This window comes from Salvia splendens, chromosome 1 (assembly GCF_004379255.2).
Source record: "Salvia splendens isolate huo1 chromosome 1, SspV2, whole genome shotgun sequence".
Classification (NCBI taxonomy): Eukaryota; Viridiplantae; Streptophyta; class Magnoliopsida; order Lamiales; family Lamiaceae; genus Salvia; species Salvia splendens.
Window position 1 is genome coordinate 38,354,349 of NC_056032.1, and position 21,310 is coordinate 38,375,658.

The 21,310-nt window shown below is 36.9% G+C and overlaps 2 protein-coding genes across 2 annotated transcripts; both read left to right on the forward strand.

The window, feature by feature from the left end:
• Positions 1 to 4,135: 4,135 nt before the first annotated feature.
• On the forward strand, positions 4,136 to 6,721 carry LOC121799904 (glucan endo-1,3-beta-glucosidase-like). The gene is made up of 4 exons (XM_042199425.1): positions 4,136 to 4,969; positions 5,065 to 5,377; positions 6,105 to 6,375; positions 6,455 to 6,721. The coding sequence occupies exons 1-4, from the start codon at positions 4,215 to 4,217 to the stop codon at positions 6,481 to 6,483; spliced, it is 1,368 nt and encodes a 455-aa protein (XP_042055359.1). The 5' UTR covers positions 4,136 to 4,214; the 3' UTR covers positions 6,484 to 6,721.
• A 5,050-nt stretch (positions 6,722 to 11,771) lies between these two features.
• On the forward strand, positions 11,772 to 12,498 carry LOC121802778 (zinc finger protein ZAT12-like). The gene has a single exon (XM_042202474.1). It carries the CDS (start codon positions 11,909 to 11,911, stop codon positions 12,404 to 12,406), a length of 498 nt encoding a protein of 165 aa, XP_042058408.1. The 5' UTR covers positions 11,772 to 11,908; the 3' UTR covers positions 12,407 to 12,498.
• Positions 12,499 to 21,310: the final 8,812 nt, after the last annotated feature.

Consider the following 21,310-nt stretch of genomic DNA (forward strand, 5'->3'; position numbering starts at 1 on the left):
ATTTCTTTGATTTAACTGGTACCTAGTTGATTCCCTTCATTTTTTTAAATCCAATTAAATCTTGTCACATTTTGTTTCCTCACCATAATTTGATTAATATTCGAATTATTCCCTTGTGGGAATAATACCCAAATTTTCGGCCCCTTTGATTAAGAAGGAAATAATACTTGTTTCCCTGCTTTGTGGAATTCATTCTATTCAAATAAATACCAAATTAATACCTAAGTCAAATTAATTGGGAATGTGAATATTTTCCTTGTATTGTGCTCTCCATATCACACGCCCCTTATGCTTCAAATTTCCTTGTGGAAATTTATTTAATTGTTACCTATTTTATGAGAGTCTTTTCCTATAAAGAAATTACCAAATTTAAATCCTATTCTTATTTAATTGAGGATTTAAATAATTTTCCTTGTGCACCCATTAAATTTTCGCTCTCCCCCTTTTATTTCCTACTTGGAGATTTAATTTATTTTGTGCCCTTGTTTATGAAATATTCATTGTTTTAATTCCTAAGTTGTGAATATATTTCTCTCGAAGTAAATATCAAATAAATTCCTTGTTAATTTAATAGCCAATTTTCAAAAATTCCCTTCTTTTAATTGTGGGATTTTATTTATTAGCCTCTATTTTATTCCTCCACAATTAATTAATAAATTAATTTAGTTGGGGATTAAACCTACTATAAAATCACCTAAACCTAACCCTAGCCCCCATATTTTTCCCCTCCCAACCTTCTACCTCTCTCTCCCTCACTCTCACACGCCTCCTCCTCCCTCTCTACATTCTCTCCAAAAACTCTTCTTCAATCCCTGTTCTTGCATCCATTGGAGTTGGAATTTCAAGAGTTTCCGAGGAATTGCATCAATCCTTGTTTCTACCGTTTGATTTTTATTCAAGAAGGTATAATTTAAAATCTTTTCCTCATCCTTTCCATTGAATCGTTGTTCTTGAATCCCTCATGCATATAGTGAGTATAGGAATCATAGATCGCAAAATTAATCGGTGGGAATTTATGTTTGTGAGAGAAAATTTGTGGATGTGCGATTTTGAATGAATATGTGTGAAGTTCGGATGATTCATTGGTGAATGATGTGTGAATGTATGAGAACATGATTGTGAGAACTTTTTGAAGCATGATTGTGTCTTGGAAGCATGAATAATTGTGTTTGGATGAATGAGGAATAAACCCTAATTTCGAAATTGTGAAGCCTGAAAACTGTGGCGTTTGGACAGTGGATTCCGACGTGTGTTTGACCAGCCAAACACTCATATTTTGACACGAATTTTTAACTGAGTAAATTTTGAGGTGTTTCTGTGTTGTGTGTGAATTTCATCCCCTTTTGACTAAAGATGAATTTTTCATAAATTTTTGAAGTTGACCGCGCAATTATGCCAGAAACTTGTATTCTCGCCCAGAGAGTTTCGTTTTTGATTTGACCGACCAAATGGCCTTATCTTGATGTGAATTTTTGACTGGATGAAATTTGAAGAGTGTTCTGTGTTTTGTGAAAATTTCAGCTTCATTGAACATCGGATGAATTTTTGGTAAATTTTTCAATCGAACCGCACAGTACAGCCAGAATTTTTATGTTCCGACCAGAGGGTTGCATTGTTGTTTTGACTGACCAAATGATATGATATCGGTGTGAAATTTTAACTGGACGTGCTTGAATGTGTCTACTGTGTAGTGACCAAAATTTAGCTTCATATGAGGTCGGATGGACTTTTGGTGATTTTTACAAAACGACTGCGCAGTTCTGCCAGATTTCTGTTATATCAAAATAATACTTGTTGTCAAGTTTGAGTGAATTATATGATGCATGTATGATCAAGGAATGTATCTTATGACGTGATTATGTGTGATAAGTTGAGAGATATTATGGCATGTTTTTCCTTATGTTGATGAATGTTGGGTGGGTAATTTAAGAGAACGATGAAATGAACGATATGACATGCATGATAATTTGTATTGATTGAAGGCTGATTGTGTTGTGGTGTTGGCAAGGGGATTGTGTGTACGTGAGCACAAGGAACGGGGGTTGCTTTGAGTTGGGTATTGTGTTGTTTAAGCAAACGAGGTGGGCTTTCTTTTACAAATATTTCATTTTCTGAAAATATGATGTGATGTTATAAGGGTGGTTTAACTTGTTATGTCATGCCATGATGTTTTGTTTATGAGATTGTTTCCTGATGCCTAGTTCGTCCGAGCTTGCTCCGTTAGACTATATGGATGTGTTGTGAAACGAATTCGGGTCTGAGTAGGGCAGCAAACCCTATCAGGCTGTGTACACTGGTGGGATCGTGAGTCGTCCTTACTAGTCGGCCGGTCTCGTGGGCTAATAGTGTGGCCACACTTTCGTCGCACATGGAATGATGATTGTGATTGATGGATTGTTGAGAAAGTGGGGAGATTATTTGACTGGCCAGTCTATGAAATATTTTTGTGTTCTCGTGATATTTCTTAACTACGTGTAAAACTCGAGATCACTGGTATGTATGACATAACTATATATAAAATATTTTCGGCATGAGCCCATTGAGTACAACAAGTACTTAGCCCTGCATGTGTTTTCCCTATGTGCAGGTTGAGCGGGATGTTGCGGTGGATGTTGAGTCGACCTAGGGAATTTTTTAATGCGTTGTGTCTTCATACATAGGCGTCATCCTTGACTCTCTTTGAAACCTTATTTCCGCTGCTATACTTTTTTTATCTATGCCCCAAGAGTTCTTTACTTCGTACTATTTTTGGCATGTCAAATCCTTTTAGACGTTAATCCGCTGTTTACTTCGTTACTCTAAAATGGGTTTTCGTAAAGTAAAACAATTGTTCTTTTGCAGGTTAATTGGATTTTGATATTTATTTTTCCCCGCCGCTTCCTTTGAAAAATAGTTTGCTATAAGTCTTTGCACTAATTGATAATGAATTTATGACATTAAGTTTCTTTAAGCTAAAAACTCGTTGTTTAACTTCTTTAATGAACTAATCCAAACCCCCTAGCTTAAGTGGTTGAGGAGGGAGACAAGGATACCGCGCTATCCTACAGGTCACGAGTTCGACCTCTTTTGAAGCATGTTTATGTTTATATATTTTTTTATTTTAAAATGAATAATACATATTTGCAAGCTGAAGCATGTTTATATTTTATTAATGAAGCTAGTGCTACTTAAATATTAATATAATATTTATTTATTTTATTATTAAAAATAGTATTAAATTAAATATTTAATATTTAAATATAAGTTCCGCCCCTGTCATTTTCGGATCCTGGATCCGCCACTGCCACCTATTGCGTCCGAGCCTTCATGGATGTTCTTATATAAAGTAAAACTCAAATACAGTAGTTGTTTATATCAGTCTGCCGCTGCAGAACATAAATAAAATGACAATTTTATCTAAAATAATTTATTTTGCAATTGTAATTACCAACATTCCTATTTAGAACGACAGTAAATTATTAGTGCAAGTATTAGACTTTATCGCTCTCATATGATCATATCATTGATAACCAAGGGATACTGTACAGTTAAAACGTCATAAATACTTTAGAACAATGATAAAGTATATAAACTGACCCTAAATCAATGGACAAAAAGGAGAATCTATGACTAAAATAATCTTTAATCTTTATAATGTCGATAAATAAAGTGCGCCATTGTTTTGACTCATATTGTCCTAATAATTACCCAAACTATTATGCTTTTTATTCTCGGAACCATATCAAAATGTAAAATTCGTTCTATTTTTTTTTAAAAATTTTGAATGTTCGGATCAGATAATTCAAAATATTTGTGTTAAATATTTCTAAAGGTATTTGGTAATTTTATTTTTGGATGTTGATACATAAATTTTCAATTTTTCGAATTTTTGGTAATGAATTTTCAATTCGTTTTTTAATTTTTTATGCAATTTCAGAATTTTCGAATCAGATTAAATTTCATAATTCAGATTTTCAAACAATTCAAATCAAATTCTTATTCATAAAATTTCAGATTTTCAAATTAAATTAAATTGGAAATAAACTCTCATACAAAATCAGAATGTTAACTTTTCAATTTTTCCCCTTTACTAAAGGACGGAATTTAGCTAATGTTTTATAAATTGTGAGAGAACCACCTCATAAATTTCCAAAATTATAGGCATATCTCCCACTTATTTAATCCTTTCTCCCTCCGCCAATACATTCCTCCTAACTTTCCTCCTCAACTCAACAATGCCTATCATGTTTTCCTATCCCGCCGCCGCCCTCCTCTTCCTCCTCCTCCTTTCCGGCGCCGCCACGGCCGTCCATTCAATCGGCGTGAACTACGGCACCCTGGGCGACAACCTCCCCCCACCGGCCCAGGTAGCCCAATTCATCAAGGACAAAACAACAATCGACCGGATAAAAATCTTCGACGCGAACCCGGACATCCTCCGCGCCTTTGCCAACACGGGCATCCTCGTGGCCATCACCGTCCCCAACGGCGAGATCCCCTCCCTCACCGACCCCAAATCCGCCCTCCGCTGGGTCACCGACCACATCAAGCCCTTCTACCCTGACACCCACATCAACCACCTCCTCGTCGGCAACGAGGTCCTCCACTGGGGCCCCCAGGAACTCATCGACAACCTCGTCTCCGCCATGTCCTCCCTCCACAACGCCCTCATCCAAGAAGGCATCACCGACATCGCTGTCACCACCGCCCACTCCCTCGCCATCCTCGAGCCCTCCGACCTCCCCAGCCTCGCCCGCTTCCGCCCCGGCTGGGACGTCGGCGTCCTCGCTCCAATGCTCGAGTTTCACCGCCAGACCAAGACCCCCTTCATGGTCAACCCCTACCCTTACTTCATGTACTCGCCGGAGAAGGCCGACATGGCCCTCTTCCGCCCCAATAAAGGCTTCTTCGACAAGTACACCCGCCGCACCTATGGCAACCTCTTTGATTTCCTCCTCGACTCCGTCTACATGGCCATGAAGAAGCTCAAGTATCATTATTAGTCAAACTTACTAGTATTTCATTTCAGTTCTATGTGTACACCAATGTGATATAATTATTCTTTTTTATTTATTTGTGAACAAGGTATGCTGACGTGGAGATTGTGGTGGGGGAGACGGGGTGGGCCTCTCTGGGGGAGGTCTTCGAGCAGCCCAAGTGCTCGGTGCCGAATGCAGCCGACTACAATGGCGGCCTAGTTAAACATTTCGACGCCGGGAAGGGCACGCCGCTCATGCCGAAGAAGAGGTTTGTGACCTACATTTTTGGGCTATTCAATGAGAATCAGAAAACGGGCTCGCTCGCCGAGAAGAATTTCGGGCTTTTCAGGCCCGATTTTAGCCCCGTCTACGATGTTGGGATCATGCGGGCCGGGGGTGCACCTAATAAACCTATTAAGGTAATATTATCTCTAAATAACTTTTAATGATTCATAATTTTTATGTGTGTGATTGATTCTGTCAAAAGATTTAATGATATTTAAGGAAAACGGTATTTAATGCTACCATCTCAATTTTGGTCTGAAAATCTGAGTAATATAATAAATTTGTAAACATGGAAATAACTTGTCAGTGTAAGCTGTAAAGTTATCATATGGATGTGTATGTCCTTGCTTTACCATTGTTATAACATGTTCAGTCTATTTTGAAATTTATGTACAATATATGCAAAATAATTTCAGTAATCGTATATATTGTTTGACAAATAACAGCAATTAATTATACTACTATATAGAAGGATGGAAATTAAAATTTTATAATCAATACTTAATTACTATGATTATGTTTCCACATGACGGTGGTTGTGGGTCTTGTGGCATGGGCGGCAAATGCAATCATCTTTATCAATTATGAACGTTAAGCAGTCAAAAGTTGCATGTGCCCATTGAATTTTTTTTATAACACATTTTGCAGTTGGCATATTTAAAAAAAAAAGTGGTTTACCAAATTTTGTGAATTTTTAATTTCCGAATCTTGTGACATTGCCCGTTATATATGTCTTTTCCCCTTTATATATTCCCCTTGCTGTACCACATTCTTTTGCTAGCTAAATTATTCAAAGATGATAATGAACCAGTATTCGTTGATTCTTTTCGATGTATATATAATTCTTTTTGTTATATACAGGATATTCCGGCAGGTCCAGCATTGACGGTGGGAAAGAAGTACTGTGTGCCCAAATCGGATGCGAGCGACGCTGCACTGGAGAGCAACATTAACTATGTGTGCGGCCAAGGCATCGACTGTGCCCCCATTAAACCAGGCGGCTCATGCTTCAAACCGGACACTCTCAAGGCCCACGCCTCCTACGTCATGAATGCTTACTATCATGCTAAAGGCCTCGATGATTTTAACTGCGACTTCTCCGGCAGTGCCATCATCATCTCTACCGATCCCAGTAAATAAATTCCTCTCTCATTCTACAACCTAATACTATATTTTCTCCATATTAATCCATATTACTTTGTTTTTCTCAGGTAACGCATCTTGCAAATATGTTTCTTGAGAGAGCCCCCCCACTTTTGTCGACTTAGTTTCTAGATTTAGGTATTTATTTGTAACGAGGTTCATTTGTACGAGAGAGGAATTCAATGTCCTTAAAAATTTTACTATTATTCTGTTTGGACAATTTAAATGTGATACATTGTTGTAATCTATAGTTATAATGGATTAATTTGTTGTAATCTAGATTTAGGTATTAATGTATTAAAGAAGAATGCGTAGTAGTAGCAAATAATTTCGTATGCATATTGAGTACTATAATATAACCATATACGCGTTTATGTTTGATCATATGCAATTTTCCATTTAACAATATGCATTAAAATATGAACCGTATGAGGGAATGAGATTGAATACTACATACATTTTTTTTTTTCATTTTAAAGATGATAAATAACTTCATATGGCTACTCGAACTCTTAACTTATTATATTACGAAAAAGTTTCTCATCAATTATGTTGAGCTTCATCATCTACATACTATACCGTATAAAGCTTGGATACTACACAATCCCACCTCTCTTAACATATATGGAGTACTATTTAGAAAAGGTAAATTGCTACAAGATTCAACAAATTTCGATTCGATATATTTTGTGAATTGTTGCAACAATAATACTCTCTCCGTCCGCCATTTAAAGACACGATTTGACTCAGCATGAGTTTTAAAAAATTTATTTATTTATTTTTAAAAAATGAGCGAAAAAGTTAGTGGAATGTCCTATCTTATATACTCCATCCGTCCCAAGTTAGTTGAGTCATATTCTTTTTTAGTTTGTCTCAAGGTAGTTAAGTCATTTCTTTTTTGATAAAACCTTGATTTCCTTTCATAATTTACTCTCAATCTCTCTTACTTTATTCTTTTTCTTACTTTCCTCTCTCCATTTTAACCTTTAACAAATTAATTTCTTAAATTCTGTGTCCAAAAGAAATGCCCCAACTACCTTGGGACGGAAGAAGTCTTAATTTTATAATAGTAGAATGTAAGTATAATGAGTTAATGGAATATAGAATTCACTTACTAAAAATGAAAAAAAGGTAATTGTGATTTAAAATGGCAAACATCTCAAAATGACTAAAAATGAAAAAAAGGTAATTGTGATTTTTAATGGCAAACATCTCAAAATGACTAAGAGCATCCGCATCGCGTCTCGATGCGGGCTCGATCTCGTCTCTCCGAGACGAGACCGCATCGAGACAGCGATGCAAGATCCCGTCTCGTCCCCATCTCGTCCCGTAGCTCGCCCAGAAGAGGAAGCTGGCGAGCCAGCTCGCCACACGCCTTGTCCACGTGGCGAGCTCCTGTTGGTCCGTGACGCCCACTCGCCGGCCCGCGAGTGGGCGTGTTTAATTTCCGTTGAAAATGTTTTTTTTTTATTTTTTTTTAAATTCGGGAAAATTTCAAAAAATAAAAAAAATCCCAAAAATATACTAGCCGTTTTTTATAAATTTTTAATTTTTTTGTATATGTTTAAGCCCCCAATCAATTCTATAAATATCAAATATTCCCACAAATTAATCCACCATGAAAAAACTCTCTATTCTCACTCAAACACTCTACATTCTTCATCTCAAAACATTATTATTCTCCCAAATTTAATCCATTCATGGATCCATTTGAGCAAATGCGTCGAATAATGGAAGAATCGCTAGAAGAAGATCGACGTAGGGAGGAGGAGGAAGCCGCAGCGCCTCATAGGCGATCCCGGATTTACATCCATCGTACCTGGGAGGAAGCCACCGCAAGGTTGGTACGCGATTACTTCTGTGAGAACCCGGTATGGGGAGAGACCTACTTCCGTCGCCGTTTTCGCATGCGGAAACCGCTATTTATGCATATCGCAAATACATTGGCAGCCCGGGAAGAGTACTTCCAAGAATGGGTTCGATGCCGTTGGCCGTCCCAGTCACACGACGCTCTAGAAATGTACTGCAGCAATCCGTCAGCTTGCTACTGGACAAACGACGGATTTGTTCGACGAATACCTGCACATTGGGGAAAGCACTGAGAGACTGTCTTTGATGAACTTCTGCAAAGGCGTCCGAGCAGCCTTCACCGATGAATTTCTCCGGAAGCCAAGCACCGCAGATTGTCAGTTTCTGCACCGACTTCACGAAGAAGTGCACGGATTCCGCAGTATGCTTGGCTCGATTGCATACATTGGCAATAGAAGAATTGTCCTGTGGCGTGGAGGGGGTTATACACGAGCGGCCACAAAGGCACCCACCCCACCGTTATACTTGAGGTCGTTGCCGACTACCGGCTATAGATTTGGCATGCGTATTTCGGGGTCCCCGGATCGAACAACGACGTCAACGTGCTCAACCAATCCGACCTCTTCAGCGAAGTTTTGAATGGTAAAGCGCCGGCCATAAACTTCATCGCTAACAACCGCCAGTATAAAATGGGGTACTATCTTACCGACGACATCTATCCGAAGTGGCCAATCTTCGTGAAGACGTTCAACAGGCCGATGAACGAAAAACATGCTCTTTTTGCGCAGAAGCAAGAGACTGCTCGCAAGGATGTGGAGAGAGCGTTCGGGGTTCTCCAAGCTCGATTCAACATTATCAAAGCCCCGACTCGTACGTGGTTTATGGAGAATATGGTCGACATCAAGTATACGTGCATAATCTTGCACAACATGATTGTCATCGACGAAGGACCTGAGGCGGGAAATTGGTTCGACCCTGAAACCCCGGGAAGCTCTACCGCAAGTAGTCCGCCTCGCAGTGGAGTGCATCCGTTTTTGCATGAGCGGCTGTCTGTTCGGGCAAGGACACGTGATTCTACCGCCCTCGCCCAACTCCAGGAGGATCTAATGGAGCACAGTTGGGCAAAATTTGGCAACCAATAGACGCACATGATAATCATTAGACAACTCTTTCTTCTGCTTCTTTGAGTTTTAAATTATGTATTTTTCATTTTTTTAAGGATTTTTATTAATGTGGTTTTTTATTTTTTTAGAATTTGAAGTTGTAATTTTATTTTATTTAATGAAGTGTGTTTTTATTAATTGAATTTGTTGGAAATAAAAATAAAAAATGAAATTGAATGAATAGTTAAGAGATGAGATGGTTAAGAGACGGTTAAGAGATGGAGGGATGCAGGTGTTTTCTCTTAATTAAGAGATGAGGTGAAAAGTACAGTAGGGTCCATAAATAATAAAGAGATGAGACGGTTAAGAGATGGATAAGAGACATGGATGCGGATGGCCTAAACATGTTTTAACGGACAAAGGGAAAATAACTTTTCAAATTATACTAATAAAATAGAGACGCTCATTCTAACAATATTGATATAGTTGTAGTACTACTACTAACTACATGTACGATGTTGTTTCCCCAAGTAATTACAAGTAGCGACGCCGGTAACTACCTACCTTGTGGAGTAATACATGTTAGATTATCCGTCAGCATGCAAAAAGATGAAATGTCATTTTTCTAATCGTCGTTAGAGTCAAGTGACAAGTTTGTCCCTTCAACAAAATTTATTACTACTATATAAAAAACAAAATATTAAACAAATCCAAATTAAATTCGAGGCCTTTGCTGAATCGGCAACCACTCTCCCCATACCCAGTTATCACCAAACCACAATATTTATGATTTTGGGCATAAAATACTATAAAGGGGAGAACATCTTTATACTTTCGACAATTTTAGTTACCATACATGTGTTTACAAACGATATTATATTTATCTATTACCAATAATCCATAATTTTAATTATGTATAAAATTGATAAAGTAGAAATGAAATAGAGAAAAAAAAGTAGTAATTACAATATTATATATGGAGAATGAAAATCACCTCATGAGAAATAAACTTTGGCTAGAAGATGACTAATTTTATAGACGACACATAATGAATATACATGACTATCTGATTATGATGGAGGAATGCTAAAATGAAATTTCCCATATCTCTAAATTTCAATCTCAATTTTTAGGGTAGTGCAATGTTAATCTATTTTTCTTTTCTTTTTTTTTTTAAAAGAAGGTTTGATCTCGAATATATAATTGTAGTTGATTTGTTAGGGTAATTTCCACTTAATTGGGTTTTGAGTGAAGGTTAGGAAGGAAAAAGAAAGAGAGGAATGCGTGCGTGGACACACTACCTACTTGTGGAATGTATATATGTTCTACTACTAACCAACTACTACTAAATAAGATGGGATATGTATTGACCTACTTGTGTTCCACGCCACTATGTCATCACTTTGTTATTTATTATTCCTCTCATTCCCACTACAAATTTCATGCCAATATACTTATAGTTATAACTCATCATTATTATGACTACTTATGTTCTTTAGAAAAATATTAGTCAGACTCACATTTTCAATTACTATGATCTTAATATGCAACATTGAGATATTAATTAGTTCAATAAATATCCATTATTTTCTTGTAAGGAGTAAGTTAATTCAATAACACATGAACGATTATTGTTACAATGTTCCTAGCATAAATCTAGAAAGGTTGAAAATGATAGTATTGAATCTTGTACGGTTAATTGAATTGTGACGTGATCTAAAAGTATACTGTATTAGCTAGCGTGTACAAGTGAATTAGTCTAGAAGGAAGAACTGAGCTCGCGCTCGCCACACACGACTCTCCTACTAATATTGATTTTACGCGCTCACTCACGCATTCTCACTACCTTTCACACTTAACTTTCTTTAATAAACATAATTAATTTTCCTTAGTATCCACACTAACTGCACTACCCACTACTACTAAGTAATAATACTCCCTCCCTCTGTCCCCGATTAATTGTCACTCTTTGACCGAGCACGAATTTTAAGAAATGTAAAGAAAGATTGATTGAAAAAGTCAGTGGAACGTAAGATCTACTTTTTTATATTGATTTTATAATAAAATGTGAGTGAAGTTAATTAGTGGAATGTGAGACCTATTTACCATTTATGGTAAAAATGAAGTGTGACAATTATTGAGGGACGAACGGAAATGGAAAAGAGTGATAATTAATGGGGACGGATGGAGTATTTTTTACTACTACTCCATTATTTTAGTCATCAACAACTTGAGCAATACTAATCAAGTAAATTAAATAGATGGCTAGACAATAGACATTCTCTAAATTACTTTCAACTTTCAACTTTCAACTTTCAACTTTCAACTCATAACTAATACTTACTGCAAGTAGAAGAAAGATGGTAAGTACTCTTCAATTAATCTTGACTTAGCTTCTCGAAAAAGAAACAATGAAACATCCCCAAAATTTCCCCTTTGTGAAAGGTCACTCAATTGTATTAAACAAAGTCAAACTGTCTAATCTACTAATCCATCTACCTCAACCTAAGTTTCCATTATATATATAGTACATCCAATTTGCAGTCATTATGCATTACTACTTAAACAAAAATATCAAACATCTTTTCAAAACACAATTCACACGACAAAATGGTAATGAAGAGAAACAGAGAAGGATCAGATCTCGAAGACATACACACGATGGCCAATTGCTTGATGCTATTATCCGGCAGCAGCAGCAGCAGCAGCGGCGGAGGAGAAATTAACCGCGTTTTCGAGTGCAAGACATGCAACCGGCAGTTTCCGTCGTTCCAGGCGCTCGGCGGCCACCGCGCGAGCCACAAGAAGCCGAGGCTGGCGGCGGACTACCGAGAGGCGTCGCCGCCGAAGCCGAAGACGCACGAGTGCGCCATCTGCGGCCTGGAGTTCCCGATCGGGCAAGCGCTCGGCGGCCACATGAGGCGCCACAGATCCGAGACCGTTCAGAAACTGTTGCCGTCGCCGGAGCTGTCACCGTCACCTCCAATTGTGAAGAAACCGAATAGCCGGAGAGTTTTGTGTCTGGATTTGAATCTGACGCCCTCGGAAAATAAGTTCATGTTCGACACCCATGGATTCCGTCATTTATCCTTTGTACAGAATTTTTAATTTCTTTGTATTTAGCACATCTTTTTGTTATGATTAAAATGAAGTATTATTTCGTTCGTTTGAGAAATAATCGATGATTACTTTGTGTTTAAGATGGTCTTTAATGATCAATCTATAGAATGTCGAATAACTTCTGACTTTTTTGGGCAACAGTTAATTTGGTGACGAACAAGATAGGATAGCGGAATTTTGCGAGTCGTATGTCGGTGCTCTATAATTCTAATGTTGAATGCTGTGCATTTTACTGAATTTGTTTACTCCATCCGTATCATCAAAGCACATACTTGGCCCAATACGTGTTTTATTCCCCAATTATTATAAAAAAATAGTGTGGAAAAATAATTGATTGAAATATGTTAGCGGATAATGAGGTTACCTATACTAAAAAGAAAAACTTACTAAGAAATGAAAATATAATATTTTTATAGGATGAACTATATAAACTAAAATAAACTATTTTTATGAGATGAGAATATTGTATTCGATCTTGGTAAGTTAGATAAAACTAAGACTTAATTGTGACTAATATTGTCAAGAATAGAGATTAAGAATGTTAAATGGGTTAAATGAAGATAAGATAGAAATATGAGACATAACAGATTTAAAGTAAGAGAGAAAATAAAATAATATATTTTGATAATTTTTTTATATATAAAAAATGAAAATGACTCTATTAATGGAAAAAATGATTTTGTACTTTTCCTTTTAAATTATTGCATTTTGCCATTAGTGTTTATTTCTCGATTGCAATTAATGGCTTTTTAATTAAAATTTAATTATTTAAAATGGCAGAATTTAAAAAGTTGGCTGAATTTGGGGTTGGCTGCATTATACTCCCTCCGTCCCCGAATAAGAGTCGCTAATTTTCATTTTGGGTCGTCCCTCATTAAGAGTCACTCTTCATTTTTACCATAAATGGTAGTAGGCCTCACATTCCACTAACTCACTCCACTCACATTTTATTATAAAATCAATATAAAAATGTGGGTCTCATATTCCACTAACTTTTTCAACCAACTTTTCTCTACATTTCTTAAAACTCGTGTCCGGTCAAAGAGCGACTCCTATTAGGGGACGGAGGGAGTAGCTTTTTGGGCTGGAATTTGAAAAGCTGACATCATAACAGCTGAAAAATGGGGTTTCTAGTTGGATTTCTAATCCATCACTATGGATGCTCTTAACGCACTAAATAATACTCTCTCCGTCTGTGAAATGTTGTCCACTTTTACCATTTCGGTTCGGACATGAAATGTTGTCCAGTTTTTTATTTTTATTTTTTTTCATTTTTGGTAAATGGACCATATTTTCCACTAACTCATTACACTCACATTCTATTACTCCCTCCGTCCACGAAAAATAGGGCTATTCCATTTTTATCTATCGTTTTGAAAAAATGATAATAAATATTTAAAGTGTAGAGAAAGAAAAGTAAGAGAGATAATAATATAGACAAGAGATTTCTCTATATTATTCTCTCTCTTACTTTTCTTTCTATCCACTTTAACTATTTATTACTATCATTTTTCCAAAACAAGGGATAAAAATGGAATAACCCTATTTTTCATGGACGGAGGAGGGAGTATAAAACTAATATATAAATGTGAGGACTACGTACATTCCACAAATTTTTTCCAATCACTTTTCTTCAAATTTAAAATCTGTGGAGGGAGTAGTAGTACTAGTATACAAAAGAGTGAAAAAGAAATTGTACTACTAGTTAGTTTTATATGGTACGAAGTGAGTATTGCTTATCATACAACTTTCATACTCTTTAAGATGCATTTGATAACTAATTATATTCCACTAGGATAATTTTTTGTGTGAGGCTCTATTTATTGTTTGGTTTGTTAAATTAACATGTCTATATTATTTCTTCAGCCCGAGTATACCCACACTAAATTTCACGTTTTACTGGTCCAAATAGGTGAGTTTATTGAAGAATCTTGGAATTCTAACAATGTTAATTAATTAATGTTTTGCAATTATCCAGTTTTGCAAATTTTGGATTTTTGACTGACATTGGTTAACAATTGTAAATGTAATTGATTGGGGTCAACTTGGTAAAATTACTTTTGCTATTAATATGGGGTATAATGTGTTTGATTAGAGGACCTATGCTGTTTCATACTCACATGGTAAATGATGATATGCAGGCAGTTCTAACTCCCAACATTATATGGCTTTTTATGAATTCAGAAATCATGACACAATTATCACATTATGCTGTTCATATAGTATAGCCTTTTCACTAATTAATTATATAAATCTCATGAATTATTTAGTTATTAGATGTAATATTTTACAATTAAGATTGAACTGGTGTGAGATTCTCATGACTTACTCACGAGCACTGTGTTGTAGCTCCATTTTCTTGCATTCAAAGAGTTGTGTTTGCTTGATTGCAGGTCCAAATTGTCCTTGGAATTATGCATGGGTATATTCATAAACCAGGACATATTAGGAATTGTATCCCGATCTGGTACACTGACTTATGAAGCGCTGAGATACGCCACACATATTTCTTGAAACTGTCACTGATTGTTCATATGCTTCATCCAGGTTTTCCAGACTACTGCTGTTGGCCTTAGGCAGATAACATGGGAGGGAATAGGTGGTGATCCTTTCAAATGAAACAAATTTTGTTGATCCTCAAACAATAGGTAAAGTTTAGTAGATTCTTATTTATTTACTACCCTACCTACTACTACTTTGATCAATTAGCATTCCTTATTAGCAATTTAAGGGATAAACAGAGTCACAGTCAATGAATTAATGAATGTTGGATTCCTTTTATTACATGTAACTATTGGCAAGGTCAATCTCTTAATGGTTGTCTTTCTGTCAGAATGTGTAATAGCTTAGTACAAGATGGTAGGCATGCTTGCAATTCCATGATGAGTCCCTTAGTTAGATGATTGTTTTAAAGCTTCATAATAGTGATAAGTTGGGAAGCAAGAGCGTGCACTCATCTGTTTGTCATTGTGCATGAATCTGAAATTCCATTTCTGTTGATATATATGTGCCCTAATTAGAACCCAGTTGTAAATCCAAACATTTGTGTGATATAGATTTATAATTGAAGGCTTCATTTTTAAATTCAGTCCTCTACGAAACACACCCTAAGCATGTTTTAACGATAAGATCCCTCTGGGCCTCCAGGCCCATAAAAAAAGTCTTGGTATGTAACAAATTTCCAAGTCAGATGGTCTATTACATAATTGTAAAATTTTACATACAGTTAATTAATTAATCTATTTGATAAGATTTTTAAGTTCAATAATTGTTATGTTTAGAGCTACAGAATACATAGGTACGTATTTATTTATATTTCTTGTACATTTTAGCTGTGATGCTGAACAGTTACTGAATCCACACCAAAATCCTATAACATCATTATATTAGATGATTAAGAAGGGAACCATATCTATCGCGGATTTGTTCTAATATTTATTTGTGCCTCTTAAATTAAATTCATTTATCTGAAATTTTGCTATGTCACAACCGCATTTAAATAGGGCCGAGTAATATTCTTTAAACAATTATTTTAACTTTTGGATATCATTATTAACACAGTATTAAATCTCAATTATTATAACCCATGTATCTCTATTGGAATTGACTGATTGATTCCTCCACACCCTTCTTTCTTTCTTTGCTATATCAAAGTCATCTTAGTGACCACATTTTATTATTATTATTATTATTATTATTATTATTATTATTATTATTATTATTATTATTATTATTATTATTATTATTATTATGTTAGTATGAAAAATGAAAATACATCACACTGCTAATTTAAAATGTCAAGTGCTCGCCGTTTGGGTGGAACAAGTGGAATTTAGATGGGACGGATGAGAACACGTCTTATAAGGTATAAGGTGGATTCATTCTACACTAACAATATTATAATTATGAAATACTTTTTCTTTCTATTTCTCTTACTTTACTAATTTTGTATTAACTCCGGTATCATCCCAAATATTCATATTTTTATAGAACGAATTGAGTATTATTTTTCTTATAAAATAGTACTAGCAAATACTCCTAAAAACAAATTATCAGTAGTCTGCTTCTGTAACAACTTACACAACCCATACTTTATGTTTTTAGGTAATGCATTATACTCCTCCGTCACAAGATGTCTACCTTTCATTTTTTGTTTCTCTTATTTAAAGTGTTCACTTTCATTCGTGGAAATAAATTTCTCTCCTCACTCTTCATTAAAATATTCATTCACATTTTTCACTCTAATTTACCATATTCAACTATCTCACTATGTCATTCAAGAATGTTGACATCTTGAAGGAGCACGAGTGAGTAGTTATATGGGTCATTCATAGAAATGTAAACTAAAATGCGTCTTACCTTTTTTTCAAAATTTTAAAAAAGTCACTCAAACACGTAATCCCATATCATATACTATATATTAGTCTACTTCCAGAAAATTTTCTAAATTTTTGATCGTTTAAATAAATGCTTGCCAATAACGCCATTCATACCTTTAATTACATGGCCTAGCTTCCAAAAAAATATTAATGAAATATAGTAAGACAATAAGACATAAATTTCATATATTTAGTGATTTATGGACTACTTAAAAACTGATATAGATGATCAGCTGTCCCACGCATTGAGATGCCTACAAATCAGCGCGAGAAATAGTCACTGGACTCGTCAGTGGATACCCTTGATAATTACAAAAAAAAAACTAATACAGATGAAATTTTAGCGAAATAGGCGCGAGTGTAACTGACGCATGTGCAGTCACCCCTAATCCAAACTAGGACTGACAATTTTAGATACGATACAATAATTTGGCATGAATTTGCACGAAATTAGTGAGTTTGGAACAAACTTTATTTGGTTTGTGTCCTTATCGAGTTGACTGCTAAGACATCAATAATTTTGGGTTGGGTTTGGGTTGGATATGGATAATCAACTAAGAGATAAAATTATTATTCTTATTATTATTAAAAAAATATGTTTTACTTTAATTCTTTAATTTTTTTTGTAAAAAAATGTGTAAACCAAATTTTTATCGTGTAAATCAGGTTTAATCGTGTAAAATCAAGTTTTAATCGTGTAGTAATAGGTTCAGATCGTTATCATGTCGTGTCAACCCATATTATATCGTGACGTTAACGAGTTCGTGTCAGGTGCAAGTTGTGTTCAGGCTTAAAGGTAGCAGGTCAGTTCATATTCAGGTTTATAGTTTCCTTAACAAGTTAGGTTCAGGTTAGGCTTATTAGATTGAGTCGTTATCAGGTTGGCCCAATAACGATCAAACTTACCTAATTTGTCACCACTAATTTAAACATTGGTAAGAGGTATTCTATATTATTTGAAAAATATTTTGAGTGTTTTAAATTATTGATAGTACTTTTTTTATAAAAAATAATAAAAATTTGAAAATTTAAAAGAAATAAGTTTAATAAAAGCTTAAAAGCTCCTTGTGGTCTCCATTAGAGCATCTGTAACCCTTGGGGCCGGGCCGCAAATTGCGAGTCCCGGCCCGTCCCATGCATTACACGGAAGGGCGGCACGGCTCTGGCCCGTCCCGGTGACGCGTGACCGGCCTGGGGAGCGTCCCGAGTCCCGGCCCGGGACGGGGTTGCAAGGAGACGGGCCGCAAGTCCCGCGTCCCGGCCCAGCGTTGCACGGTGACGGGCCGGGCCGCAACCAAATTTTTTTTTTTTTATATTTTAAATTCGAAATGTCATGGCTCGTTCAGCTGTTTAGACTCGCAACAACGTTTTCCAGCATTGACGTTATGTTTTCATGTATTTTATTTTCAGTTTGAAAATTTATATCTTGTAATTTTGCAGTATTCGATGAAATTAAATTTTCCGTGTTATAAATTTACAGCGTTTTTTTATTTTACTTTCAAAATAGGTTGGAGTTGTGAATAGTGTCATTTATTAGTTGCGGCCCGGGCCGCAACCTGCAGGGTTACAGCAGTTGGGGCCTGGGCCGCAACTGTAGAGGAATGATGACGTGGAGGGGACTTGGGGCCGGAAATGGGGACGGGGTTACTGATGCCCTTAGAGCATCAATAACGCGTCGGGTCGGGCCGCAAATCGCGAGTCCCGGCCCGTCCCAAGCGTTGGATGGAGGCGAGTCACGGCCCAGGCCGGTCCCGGGGCCGCATTTGAGGCTCGGTGACTGTCCCGCGGCCCGGCCTGGCCGGCGTTGACGCGTCACAAGCCGCATCCCGCGAGTCCCGACTTGCATGATCTTCGGGCCGGGCCGCAAGTCCCCAAGAATTATTTTTTTTATTTTGTGTCTATAAATACGAGACTATCGTCCATCATTCTTACGTGCATTATCCATTTCAATCCTCTATTATACCCTTTGTTTCGGCGTCAATGGAGTGGTTAAATAGCGATGAACGTCAGATGGACGAGTTCGTTAACTCGAACAATTGGTACATGCCGGCGTCGCCACCATCGCAGCCGACGCCTAGTCCGGGAGTCGGTAGCAACGTCGACGTAATATCGCAGGTCAACATCGAAGAGTTCGAGATCAGTGAGATGGAGCCCGCTCAAGGGCGGGGCAAGGGCAAGGTCGGCGAGGAGGATGAGCCGAAGAAGTACAGTCTGCAAGAGACAATGTGGCTTGCGAGGAACTACATCGACGTCGCCGAGGATCCTATCATCGGCAACCAGCAGTCCGGCAAGGTTTTATGGGAGCGGATTGCTGAGAGGTATAACGCTGGGCGTCCTAAAGGGTCGATCGAGCGTAGCTACGTAAAGCTGGGCAAGCATTGGGGTCGGGTCCAGGCGGATATGAGCAAGTGGAATGGAAAGTGGGCCAACGTAGTCCGGATGTGGCCGAGCGGGCACAGAGAGGCGAACCTCGTCGAGAAGGCAAAGGAGGTGTTCTTCACTGACGGGAAGAAGGCCTTCAAGTACTTCGACGTTTGGAAGCTCGTCGAGAAGAGCCCGAAGTACACCAGCGGTGCCAAGCCGACGACAACTGGGGCGGCGAAGAGAACCAAAGTTTCCGCCTCCGGAAACTACTCTTCGAGTGAAGGAGGTCCGGCGATCGACCTCAACGTGACGGACGACGACGTCTTCGGCTCCTCTCCTAGCATTCAAAGTCGCCCGATGGGAACAAAGACGGCAAAGAGGAAAGCAAAGGGGAAGGCAACTGCGAGCAACTCCGCCATGGTGCCACCGCCGATCAATCCGTCTCTGGATAAGATGTCCGACTCTTTGTCGGAGATGAGTATTACGTGGCGGATGAGCCAACTGACGGAGTTGACATCGAGGGATACCTCGACGATGTCGGAGTTCGATCTCGAGTTGCACCGTGAGATGATCGCCTACCTTCGCGCTCAAATGAAGAAGTAGTAGTTGTGGCTCGGGTTTCTAGTATTTTTAATTTGCTTCGTCTAGGAAATGTAATGTTAATTTCTAATGAACAATGCATTTTCTCGGTTTCAATTGTTCAACAAATTGCATTTACGAGTTAAATATGTTGAAGTTGTGAATAATGTCATTTATTAGTTGCGGCCCGGGTTGTGGCCTGCAAAGTTAGAGCAGTTGGGGCCGCAACTGTAGAGGAATGATGACGTGGAGGGGACTTGGGGCCTGAAACCGGTCTGGGGTTATTAATGCCCTTAGATTCGCAACGAGTGGGGCCCACCACCTAGCACTAATTCCGTGACTAATTCTAAATAGTTTTAGGTTAAAATTATATAACTAATCTTTAAAAAGATATTATTTATTTATTAACTAATTTTGAGAATGTTGAATTTATTTTATGTTAGAGATATAATCACATGAATAATTTATTTCTATATCTTTCTTATTGCTTTTTATTGTAAGATTAATATTAATAATATTAGATTTGAAGATTTGTTAGTCTTTCTTTTATAAATCGATTTTAGTATTTATTTTGATTTCAAAGAAAGGTTGAGTAGACTATGAACAATATCTTTTTAGTTCTCTCGGTATAAAATGTATGGCTCCGCCACCAACAACAACCCTCCGTTTTTAGATAGACTATATTATCAACCTCTCAATATTCTCTCTTATATAATTGCACTTGTGTTAACTTTTAATTTCATTATTTAATAAAGTTTCTTTTGTTAAAATATAAGTTAATACTACTATTATTATATTTCGGAGCTTATTCAAAATTTGTCACACCAACGGTGACTCGGTGTGATCGAAGATTTAAAATATACGCGGATTTGGTCTCTCAATTACTTGACATAACGTCATATGATCGTTCAATTAATATTATTTTCTTGATCTATTTGACGGCATTTAGTATATTCGTAGGAATATCTAATTATGTGTCTAAAAAGAAGTTCGCCCTCCCTTAGATTGAAACATTTATTTGGATTTGATGTCTATGCATTCAACAATCTCCATTTTTTGGTTATTAAAGTTCAAAAAAAAAATCCCCCCAAAAAAAGATAAATTTAAATTTAGGGATCAAATTTTACATATTTTTTCTCCATCATTATGTTTTAGAAAAACGTTACGTATAATACTTTGGCGTTGAAAACCAAAATTTAGCATGAACTCTCACTAGCCATAACCACACAATCATATAACCAATATGTGATGTGATGAATAAATTTAAATTCTAAATCTACAAATGTATAATGGTAGGAGTCTGATCATCATGTCATTCATTTACTAATTTATTGATCAGTGAATTTTGACGGCCCCCTACACTCTCAAACATTTTTATAAAGACACCGCCTCCTTGGAATTCAAACTCAATGAAAATTAGAAAACTATTTAGAGTCATGACTCACATAATTAATAGTATATGTTTGAATGTGGATGATGTGAAAGCGAAAGCACAAATGTATTCTTGTTGTCGACGAATCCAAAATAAGATTGAACGTCTTCAAACCGTAGTGAGTGATATCATCATGGA

Coding starts and splice junctions, on each gene's coding strand:
- LOC121802778 (XM_042202474.1), top strand. CDS start 11,909: ATGGTAATGAAGAGAAACAGAGAAGGATCAGATCTCGAAGACATACAC.
- LOC121799904 (XM_042199425.1), top strand. CDS start 4,215: ATGCCTATCATGTTTTCCTATCCCGCCGCCGCCCTCCTCTTCCTCCTC. Junction 5,378..6,104: donor CACCTAATAAACCTATTAAG/GTAATATTATCT, acceptor TGTTATATACAG/GATATTCCGGCAGGTCCAGC. Junction 6,376..6,454: donor CATCATCTCTACCGATCCCA/GTAAATAAATTC, acceptor TGTTTTTCTCAG/GTAACGCATCTTGCAAATAT.